Consider the following 12,002-nt stretch of genomic DNA (forward strand, 5'->3'; position numbering starts at 1 on the left):
TAGTAGTTTCAGAAGTACATAGTAGTTCACATTACACATAGTAGTTCCAGCATTACCTATTAGTTCAGATTACACATATTACACATAGTTCAAATCACAAGAGTCCCATGCTACTCAGGTGTGTAAGACGTGATCATGCCATCCATCTCATGATCCTGCTTTGTTTCATCTTGCCCAGCTCCATCTTGCTCAGCTTCATCTTTCTCAGTCTCATCTTCTTCGGTCCCATCTTCTTCGGTTCTATCTTCTTCAGTTATACATGTATCAGTATCCTCTCCATCAGAAAGACCAACATAGCTATCATCAGTTTCATCATCATCTCCTGAAAGCGGCAGACTATTATATGTAACATCCATGTCACTGCTGATCTCCACATGTAAAACACTTCTATATTTATCATGATTTACTTGCATGAGATAACCCAAAACGTCTTCATCACACCAAATATATGATGGCTTGTTCGAATACAATATCAATGAAAAGTAACTAATCTTCACCATCCCATCTCTATTTGCCTTAATCTTTCTGCATATACACTTGACCAATTCCGAATATGTAACCTCTTCCACAAATGTTTTCATCACTAGAGTGTGAATTTGATCTTCTCCCGAGATCCACTTTATCTTAGCCCCATTCTTGATGTAACTTCCTCCATAGTCAAAACATATGATTGTAATAGGAGAAGCCATATAATTCCCTGAAAAAAATAAAATTATGATTAGTTAACCATTTAAAGAATCTAAGTTGTCCAAGATATCTGGTACATAGTTGATCTAGTAATACAAGTAATACACGCATCACTTTAGTAATACCAGTAGTTCTAGTAGTTTTTATAAATTTTTGTTTTTGTCGTTTTAACACTTTTAATTGACTAAGAGGGTGTTATACAACCCACAATATCGTCTACCACTATTTTAATACATTTTAATGGTTTAAAATAGTGCAAAATAAGAAGAAATATACAAAATCGTCTTTAAACATTTCCTTTCATAACAATATACCTAAAACTTCCATTTTTACCTAAAACTTTAGTTTCTCATCGGTTTAAGTCTTTTTAATCAACTAATAACGTGTTACACAACCCACATTATCGTCTAACACCATTTTCATGTTTTTTCTTTCAAAATCGTGTTAAAAATAGAGGACAATACATAATCTTCTTTAAACATTATTTTCATTTTTTTTTGAAAACTCTCACGATTTTTACAGCAATATGTTGATATTTTTCATCACTCATAACACATAGAACATAAATAGTATATTATTATAAAAATTTCGTGAAAAATGTATAAATTTACCTCAAAAATAGCTTCAAAATCGCCAATTTTAATAAAAATGGAAGAAGATGGTCGATGGTGGTTGGAGAAAAAGAAATAAAATTGAAGAAAAGAGACAAGAATGACAGCTGTGGGAAGGAGAGAGGTGGGTTAGTGTAGGGTCCATTTGTTAGGTTTGTCACTTTATGAGAGAGGTGGGGTCTGCTTTTCCTTTAAAAAAATAGAAGAAATTTGGTGGGAACCACAATGTATAGAATAATATTATAATATTAAGGGTAATAAGGAGAAGAGAAATATGGGAAAAAAAAGTGGGGTAGTTAGAATTTTGGTAGGGTAATGAGAATAGTTTTTTTTCAGTTGGGTTAAAATAGAATACTTTCCAATGATTCTGCTTGTTCCTGACCCTTCTGTAAAAAAAATCAACGTAACAAAATAAAAATTTAATGGCTTCGTCCAGGTTTGAACTGGAGACCTTCAGTGTGTTAGACTGACGTGATAACCGACTACACCACGAAACCTTTTGACTTTAGTCTTAAATTTTAGATATATGTTTCTTGTTATTATATTGTTTTTGTAGGTAGGCTTTTCAGTTTAGTAACTCAATTAGCCTTGAACCCGCGTTTTGGGCGGGCATTGTTGTATTTTATTGTTTTGTCAATAGATTTGAATAAAAAATATTCTATGTTGATTATATATGGATCACGTTGTTCAGACTTTTTAGACAGAAATAGTTTGTAACTTTGTATACCTAAATAATTTTTTTTTGTCGGTCTAGATCATTGATTCTTATCCTATGTGAATAAAGAAGTTGATGACACATTTGATCCAAATATTTTAAATTAGGTCTTTAATTTTGGTAAAATATTAAAAATTTAGTATGTTTAGATTTGTACAGTTAAAAATATTTTTTGAATTTATTGCAAATATAATTAGTATATTGTAGATACATTACGAAAAAGTTAGGGAAGTTTGATTTGTTAGTTATTGATTATTTTAATTAACACTAAATTTTAACAAATCTATAGTCATGGCTATTCGATTTTTTTTTGATAAGGGATTTCTGCCTAATTACCAAAGACATATGATGCTACTCATGAAGGACTACATGCCCATCTTATGCTGTAATGTCATCTACAAAGTTATCTCAAAGATTTTGGCGAAGCGGTTAAAGAGTTTGATGTCCAAATTTATCTCTACAAATCAGTCTGGATTTGTGGAAAATCGTCTACTAATGGAGAATGTGCTACTAGCTTCTGAAATTGTGAAGAGTTACCATAAGTCCTCTGTATATACTAGATGTGTAGTAAAAATTGACATCTCAAAAGCTTTTGATTCGGTTCAATGGTCATTTTTTCTCACAGTTTTATCGTCTATAAATATTCCGGAGAAATTTGTTGTTTGGATAAAAGTGTATTGAACTTGCTTCCTTCTCGGTTCAGGTTAATGAAGAACTTGCAGGCTACTTTAATGGTGAGAGGGGTCTTCGTTCGTCAAGGTTGCTCATTATCTCCTCTCTTTGTTATTTGTATGCAAGTCTTATCAAAATTGATGGAGAAAGCAGCAGTAGCTAAGATAATAGGATATCGTCCCTATCATCAGGATAATAGCCTTACTCATTTGTGTTTTGCCGACGATGTTCTGGTGTTTTCGGTTGGAAAAAAGAGTTCGATAAGTTGTATTCTGCTTTCTCTGGTCAGGGCCTGAGCTATGTCCCATAAAGCCAAGATTGCTTGGACTGATGTGTGTTAACCACGAGAAGAAGGTGGTCTGGGCGTGTGGTCGCTGAACGAGGTGAACACGGTCTGCTGCTTGAAATTGATAGGGAGGATTCTATGCACAAGAATCGCTCTGGGTGTGCTGGATACACATGTATCTCATCAGAAAGGGATCAATCTGAAATGTTAATGCTGAAAGTAATTTGGGGTCTTGGATATGGAAGAAGTTGCTCAAGCTTCGTCCTCTTGCATCGACTCTCACACGGATGGACATTGGTAATGGCTCGCCTACATCATTTTGGTTTGATGTGTGGTCTCCTTTGGTAATCTGATGGAACTGATTGGGTCTAGAGGATGAATTGATCTAGGCATCCCTATTAATGCTCCTGTGGAGAATGCAGTTCAAACCTATAAACGTCGTAGACATAGAGTGGCTACTTCTGTTCAGATTGAGGAGGAGATTTTAAAATTACGGAACAAGGTTCTTACTCTTGATGATGTTCGACTGTAGAAAAGGGAGGCAAGTGGTTTTCGCCCTGGTTTTAATTCAAAACAGACTTGGACTCTTATTAGATGTCATTTCCCTCATGTTTCGTGGAGCAAAGGAGTATTGTTCTCGGGCATGACTCCCAAATTTGCATTTATAACATGGTTGGCTATGCATGATCGCCTAGCTACAGGGGATAGGATTCTAAAATGGAACCCGCAAGCTGTTACTCAATGTTGGTTGTGAAAAAGTGAAATGGAATCCAGGGACCACGTATACTTCAGATGCTCGTACACTCAGGCAGTATGGAGAGGACTAGTGGGCAAGCTGTTAGGTTCTCGTTCTCCAATGGATGGAATCAGAACATGCGGATCCTGGTGGAAGACACTCGTGATGCAGCAACACTGTTTCTTGTTTGGTATGCTTTTCAAACGGTGGTATACATGGTGTGGCAGGATAGAAATGCTCGAAGAGTGTGGGTGAACGTGAGTGGTCCTCAGTTCTGTTACTCACACAACTGGATAAGCAGGTGCGCAACTGCATTTCATCACTAAATGGAAAAAGGCGATTAAATCTCGGTAACGCGATACAAGTGTAGTTTGGGAGTCGGTGACCCTTAAATGATAGTAAAAAATAGTTGATTTATTTTTAATTTTTCTTATCAAAGATCCAATATATATAAAAGAATTTTGATATGAATAAGTTTAACATTCATTTATAAAAAAGTTCTATAACATAACAGGTTGTTAAGTATGGATTATTTGTGTTCTGTAATGTGGTTATGTGGGGATGTTATGTAAACAGTTTAATAGCTATCTCTTCGTTTTTATTCAAAAATAAATAAATAGAAAATAGCTCTCTCTTTCTTTTTCAAGAATCTTTATCATTCCGTTTAGGTTTCTTTTGTCATCCACTCATCTTTAAATATGTATTATCTTATGCTATGCTTTCGGCTATGTATATCAAAGCCTATTACTATTGCAGATTTGCAGATAGTTCATTAGGACAACAGTTGTTATGTTAGAGTGATTTTTGGATTTTGTAAGTTGAATGAGTTTGGCTAATACATTCTACATGAATTGTGTAGTGGTTTACAGGAGCTTTATCGATCACCATTGGAGTTGTTTGTAATCCTCAGTAAGTCTACTGTGGATAAGAAGGTTAGTACAGACTGATCCATGAACCTATACAGTAACTTATCACCGGGAAAAGACTGCGAGGATTAAAAGAGATGGTTAATTTGTTGAACGTTTTAAGTTTTATAGTCTAATATGTAAAGGACAAATTGTAATAGCTACTCCTGATTTTCAGTAATTGTGATGAAGTGGTTAATATGAAAAAGTCTCTATTTTTTTTTGTAACTAGAGGCGGCCCGCCCTACGGGCGGGATAAAATTTAACAAATAATTTAAATAGTTAAAGTAACTATTTAATATAAATTTTTATTATTTAAAGATATACATATTAATTAAATTTTGTACATATTATTGTATTTGATAACTAAATAAAACATATTATCTGAAAAAATAGTTATAACTTTGTAAAATAAATATTACTTATTATTTTTAAAAATATGATTTTCTTTTTTTTTTCTTGTTAAAAGGTTTAAAATGATTTTTTATTGAGTAATCTATGTTTTAATTATATATTAAGAATTGGATGTGGCATTACATCATTTCTTGTGATTTTCTGAAGTTGGATGACCATAAAAAACCCTAAGATTCTTCCTTTTTTTCATTTTTGTTAGTGGCAAAGAAACAAACTTGTAAATAAATGAATATATGTTTTGGTAAAAAAATTATATACTTTAGTGGACTATCTTATGTTTTTACTAAATTTTGCTTTTACAGTAGATTATTGTTGAAATTTTGTTTGAGCTAGAATGAATAATTAATTATAAAATTATTGATGTAATATTATTAAATAAATATATCTGACCAAGATAATAAATAACGTCATGTTTTCTATACCTTTTTATATTTATAAAGATATTTGAAAATTAATTAAACCATGTTTTAATATAAATGATTATAGTTTTTGAAACAAATGTTACTGATTAATTGAAAAATGTTATTGGTTAATTTTCATAATATAAATTTTAATGTCTTAAAGGTCATTGTTTTGATTATAAATTTACAAAATTTTAATATAGATTATTGTTTAAATTTTATCTGGGGTAAAGTGTATAATTAATTATAGTATTATTTATGTAATATTAGATATTTTATTAATATATTTCACACTAATAATAAAATTAATATTCATGTGTTTCTTGGATTTTTTATTTATTCATTATATTTGAAAATCAGGTAAACTATGTTATCTGAATAAATGATCTTGATTTTCAAAATGAATGTTATTTATTTATTTTCCTAATAAAAACTTAATTTCTGAAATTATTGTTTTTCTGATAAGTTAATTTGCGGATGTACTTTTTCATCATTTTTGTTAATTTTATGGGAAATTATCTAATTTTTGTTTGTTTGATCGTTGAGTGATGGTACATGAAAAAGATGTACATTATTTTTGTTCTTATTGTTTTTCTTTAGTTTTGTGAAAATTTTATTTTTTTCTCTAATTTCATAATATTGTGAATTATATTATTTGTGTTTAATTAAGTTTTTTTTTGCAAATACACTGATGTTATAAATTTATTTAGTTGACATTGTGCAATTAATTATAAAATTGATAGATTATATTGTATTACAAAATTTGTTCTAGATAAGGAAAACATGCTATTTTCCACGGAAAGTTTTAATATATAATCAAATATCAATCTACTGTTCGATCTCTCCAAAGTGAAATTAATGAATTTATTTCTTCCCAAATTAAAATTTAATAATCCCTACACTATGTTTTTAGTCGGTTTACTATCTACCAAATAATATTCAATTACCTTAACCAAACCAAAGTCTAATTCCAACCAAATTTAACCCAAAAAGCTAGGCTAACCTGATTTCTTCGGCTTCTCTATCTGATTCTTCTTCAGTTCATGATAAAGCCATTTCAGCATCTTTGCATTTAACAAAGCACGATGTGATGTTCTTTGTCACAATGCTTTATTGTTCTTTCTTCAGATGCTCTCGTTATCACATTGATGCGAAGTCACAATAACCCTAATCTTTATATATAAAAAGCCAAAAACACCAAAACAAAATACTAATCTTCCATTTATGAATCAAAACCAAAAATCATAATTTCTCACTGAATCATGCAATTTAAACATATAATAGAAGAAAATAGAAGAGTTATCAACCCAGTCGTAATATTATGATTCTTACGCTCTTAACCCAATTGGAAAACATTACAATTGAAAAAATGTTGAAAGGTAGATACGTAAAAGTCAGAAAACTATAGAAAGAATGTATTCATGCCAAGTTTCTTGCTTGTAGGCTGATTCAGAGTTACAACGTCAGTAACACGACCACGGCAGACTCCACGGCAAATCCCCAGAAAATACTATACTCTCACCACGTTTAACATTTCATGCTTTACAGAAATGAGCAGCTTCCTCGAGATTAATTGTTCTTGAGAAAGTGAGTTGAGTGTGAATCACTGACACTTTAAAAGCCTTAAAATGCTGAGATCCTCCCATAGAGACTCATCAGTCCCTGTGTTATAAGAAATAGAAGAAGAAATATGAATTACCAAGACTATACATGCTTTGCGTATTCTAACATAACTAAATCCGAAATAGCATAGCAAAGTATATCTTTCAATCTGTCTAACAGAACCCATCCAATTAAAGTATATAGCAAAGACTCCCATGGACACACACCAATTATTTGTTGTTGCAGATGTGGTTTCCAGTACAAAAGAGAGCATACCTGATCATCAGAAAGACCCCTGCGCTAAGCCTCAGGATCCCAGCTCATCGATTCCATTCCTTCACCGTATTTGTCTAAGCTCCGTACGGATCTCAACGTAGAATCTGAAGCAAGTAGCTTAAATTCAATAAACACATCTGATGCCTCATCATATATATTGTTTTGTGGAAGTTCTCTACTAATGTTGAGATCTAAAGATGATACAGTAAGTAACTTGCGATGGTGTTAAAATCATGAAGAAGAACTGAATTACGATGGAAAAAAGAAAAAAAAAAGAATCTAACTTAGTTTTACCGATTGGTACATGATGAATGAACCCGTCTTGGAAGCATTGGCATAAGAGATACAAAAAGGATCTTGGTTGGTCCCCGCAGTTAATCCCCCTGCTATAATTTATCTGCTAATAATGATTGTGAGCAAAGACCTGATGAATTTTACGGATGCAAACTAACCTATATATACCTGTAGATTCACCGACTGGAAGGTAGGGGGACGTATTGATTGTCAAATTGTGGAATGAATGGGGTAGATGGAGTTAATTGTAACTTTAATGATAATGAATGTATGCAGCCGAGTTATGTAACAGTTCGTGTTCTCAGAAGAGGATGGGAAGAATTGCAAGCGAATCCATGCAGAAGACAAACACCACCAAAGAAGATGCTCCATTGTCGAATTGAAGCAACGGCGGCAACCCTAACTATTCTGTAAAAGAGAAGAATACGACGACAATAAGTTACTGGGCTTCCAGAAAAAAAAAATCTATATTGGCAATCCAAAAACCTTCAAATATACAGAAGGATGACAAAAGCCCAAAGATTACAGAGTTAATGAAGTGTTGCGTTTCAAGCAACCGGACACGTGTCAGTCTGTAAAAGCTTGAATTAGTGATGTGGCAGCTGATGTGTCAGCAGGAGAGATCCAACTCTATTTTATATAAATAGATGTCCAATGTAAACATGTCACGTTCTGGTTTGCTCTTGAATCCTACACTATGTTTGTTGACAAATTTATTGTCCGGATCACATTAATATCAAGAAATTAATGCATAAATCGTACTACAATTTGTGCCAAACAAAACTACAATTGTTGTTAATGTATCATTGAAATGCTATATTGGTAAACCTGAAGTGATCTTTAGATTTTTTTAATTTTTATTTTTGCAAATGATGATCTTTAGATGTTTGTGTACCTAAAAACTCAAAGGATCAGATCAGAAATACGTGCAAACCATTTTGTCTGTCTCCATCAAACATAGTATAGTTGAAAAATCAAATATATTTTTTTCCTTCAATCCTCATTTTATTACAAGATCCTCGGCATCTATACACACATGAATCACGATAGTAACCACATGTCAAAATAATAAGACAGAGACAGGACCTATAGACATGTAAGTCACTACTTTCACCACGCGGCCATGGACGTGCTTCCCACTTTCTTTAATTTTTTTTATTCTACTACTTATAATCTCTATTCGCTGCATATATTTTCCCTTAAAATTACAAAGCCCATCTCTCAAAAAATCAAAATCGAAGTATGCCTCCTCCGGCAATGCTTGCGTTTGATGATGGTCTAGATCACGAGTGGAAGGGTTTCACAGTTTTTCCTGAAGAAAACCCTAACCCTAACTATAATCTTAATTTCTTGGTGAAGAAGGCAATTCTAGAGGGTGAGAAAACAACTGGTCCTATTTTCTCCCGTCCTTCGGAAAGAGAAGACAGCTTCAGAATGGTGTTACCTCCGGCCATGCCTCCGCCTAGAGACTCAGCAGTACCGCTTCCTATGCTCCCTGAGCCGATGAGGATCCGGAAGAAACTTAGCCACCAAGAATCATCTCATTTTAGAAGGAAATCTCGTTACTCGGAGAAAACCTTCTACAAGGAAGAAGATTTCAAATGTAAAGCCTTCTGTTTGTCTCTACCTGGCTTCGGGAAACAAAAGTCGAAACGCCAATATTCGATGGAGAAGAAGATGATCAGTACATCTTCTTTCACTAACTCCACCGTTTCAACACGCTCCTCGGTCGAGATATTCGAATGCGGTTCTTGGGCCTCGACAACAGCCCTGATGCAAGATAACGGAGGAAGATATGTGCAAGAACTGGTTACTTCACGTTCGTCTATAAGAGACTACCAGAGATCGGCTGAGACTTCACCACGCCGTGTGAGATTTTCCACACCTTCTTCGGCTTCCGTTTCTTGCCCTACTTCGCCGCGGTCTTGTATCACCCCACGATTGCGTAAGGCTAGGGATGACTTTAATGCCTTCTTGTCTGCTCAAGATGCTTGAATAAGGAAGAAGGAAAAACAGAGCACCAAGACCTTTTTTTAATGGAAGTATGTTGTGTGTATGATTTATGTGTTTAATCTGAGATTATTCATGTTTTATTTTGTTCTTGGTTAACAAAGAGAAAAACAAAGGAACCATTTGTGTATCAATGTTCTGAGAAGAGAGTGACAGAAGTACGTAGAGAAAGATAAAGTAGAGAACTGTTTTTCTTACTTACATTACACAACATCGGTACATATTAATACAGGAAACAGAACATTAATCTTTGTCCTCCCAATACCATAACTACATATTAATACAGAAAACAGAACAATAACACGTCTTCTACGTACCATAACTACATATTAATACAGAAAACAGAACAATAACACATGTCTTCAAGCATCAGTAAGTTCCAACCAATTCCTTGACTTGCTGCTCTTTTTAATTGCCAGGTTTCCTTTCATGATTATTGGTTTGAAAGCCGCAAAGATGAACATCTAATAACTTGACTAAAGACACTTCTACAAAAGAGTTTTTGTTTAAAATCGGAAAACTGGAGAAATTAAAAAATAGCTTAAGCTTTGTTGATTTTGGCTGGAAAATATGTTTTTTTTTTGTCAGCCCTCGGAAATATGTATTTAACATACTTTTTTACCATTTTAATGTTAAATCCCATAAGATATGTGATGAAATCGGCTCAAATTCAAATAAAAATAATGTTGGCCATCCTGCATACGAAAAATAGGTTATGGAATAAGATAGACATAAAAATTACTATTCACCTTTTTTTAAAAAATTACTATTCACTTTAACAATACAATATTAATCATTTGTGATTGCCAGGTTTCCTTTCATGATTATTGGTTTGAAAGCCGCAGAGATGAACATCTAACCACTTGACTAAAGACACTTCTACAAAAGAGTTTTTGTTTAAAATCGGAAAACTGGAGAAATTAAAAAGTAGCTTAAGCTTTGTTGATTTTGGCTGGAAAATATGTTTTTTTTTGTCAGCCCTCGAGAATATGTATTTAACATACTTTTAACGTTTTAATGTTAAACTAGGTGTTTTACCCGCATTTGCGGGCTTAATAATTTTTAAAAATTATAAACAGATATTATATAATTTCAAAAACCTTAAAATGAAATTACTCTCATGCTTTTGAAATATTTAATAATTAATTAAATATTAATTTTTATATTCAATATTTTTTATTTTAATAAAATATCTTTTGTTACGTAGAATAAACTTAAAATATTCATATTATACATAAATTATATTTATTTTTAAAATATATGATGTAAAATATTTTTAGATAATATAATATAGAATCTTTTAGATAATGATGAATACCAAACTAATGAAATTTGTTTTTAATTTATGAGTAATTATATATTAATAATTATAATTTAATTATTTATTAAGAATAATAAATATTTTTAACGCTCTAAACTTAAACGTGAGAGAGAGCAAAATATTTTGCAAATTATAATATAAATAATTTTGAATCTTTTGCCAACTTTTTTCAAAAATGATCACAATAAGTGATTTTGATTGTCATAAGAGAATTATCATAAAATATAAATTATTATTCTATCTTATGTGATACATATATAAATAGAGTCGGTTTAATATTACAAATCCAAAATATAATATAAACATATATGTAATACTTTAATATTATTAAATTATAATGTATAAGTTTGGTTATGATATTGTCTTTAGCAAATTGTAACTATTTTCAAGATAATAATAGTTAAATCACTAAAATTATTTATTAATTAATATTAATAATTAAGCAAAAATATGACTAAACCTATAATTATGAAAGTATGACAAATAAGCAAATTTAGTCCTCAAATAATAGTATAAATAGATAGATTGTTTTATATCTTAATTTTTAACTTTATAATAGAAATAGTTATTTTAAGATAACAACACAATATATAAGAATTATCTTATTTTAAACATAATTAATATTATTATTAAAAATGCGTTTTAACTATATAATAAATTCACAAATAATAGTAAAGATATAGATAAATTGTTCTATATCTTACTTTATAATTTTTATAACAGAAATAATTATTTTAAGATAACAAAACAATATATAAGAATTATCTTATTTTTTAAAAATTAATCTGATTAATATAAATTCGTTTTTAATTATATATACAAATTCATTAAGAGTACTATCAATATTAACAACTCTAACTTTTAACGTGAGACCTCCGTTGCGAAAAATCACTTCGCAAATAATAGTATAGTTAATAATAATGTTTTCATCGAAATTTATATATTTGTTATTAATTTATTTTGTCAAAAACTCTCATGTATAATATATCTTTTTAAATATATAAAATTCAATTTACTTGATTATAGTATAGGAATTTTTTTTTTACTTTTTTTTGCTTCAAACAGTTTCGGG

General features: G+C 31.3%; 1 protein-coding gene, 1 long non-coding RNA gene and 1 other non-coding gene across 8 annotated transcripts; 1 reads left to right on the forward strand and 2 right to left on the reverse strand.

Moving 5' to 3' along the window:
* Positions 1–1,721: 1,721 nt before the first annotated feature.
* TRNAV-AAC (transfer RNA valine (anticodon AAC)) lies at positions 1,722–1,795 on the reverse strand. Its single transcript has one exon. It is a non-coding gene; the product is annotated as a tRNA-Val (tRNA).
* A 4,853-nt stretch (positions 1,796–6,648) lies between these two features.
* On the reverse strand, positions 6,649–8,242 carry LOC130512581 (uncharacterized). Of its 6 annotated transcripts, none has more exons than XR_008946145.1 (5): positions 8,126–8,242; positions 7,768–8,007; positions 7,600–7,702; positions 7,306–7,496; positions 6,649–7,089 (listed from the first exon to the last, which is right to left on the reverse strand). It is a non-coding gene; the product is annotated as an uncharacterized LOC130512581 (long non-coding RNA). The 6 variants fall into 6 exon arrangements; XR_008946146.1 differs by having other exon boundaries at positions 8,086–8,242; XR_008946148.1 differs by having other exon boundaries at positions 7,306–7,442; positions 7,768–8,242.
* A 360-nt stretch (positions 8,243–8,602) lies between these two features.
* Positions 8,603–9,710, forward strand: LOC108860489 (uncharacterized). Its single transcript, XM_018634359.2, has one exon. It carries the CDS (start codon positions 8,842–8,844, stop codon positions 9,592–9,594), a length of 753 nt encoding a protein of 250 aa, XP_018489861.1. The 5' UTR covers positions 8,603–8,841; the 3' UTR covers positions 9,595–9,710.
* The last annotated feature ends 2,292 nt before the right edge of the window (positions 9,711–12,002 follow it).

Source organism: Raphanus sativus, chromosome 5 (assembly GCF_000801105.2).
Source record: "Raphanus sativus cultivar WK10039 chromosome 5, ASM80110v3, whole genome shotgun sequence".
NCBI lineage: Eukaryota > Viridiplantae > Streptophyta > Magnoliopsida > Brassicales > Brassicaceae > Raphanus > Raphanus sativus.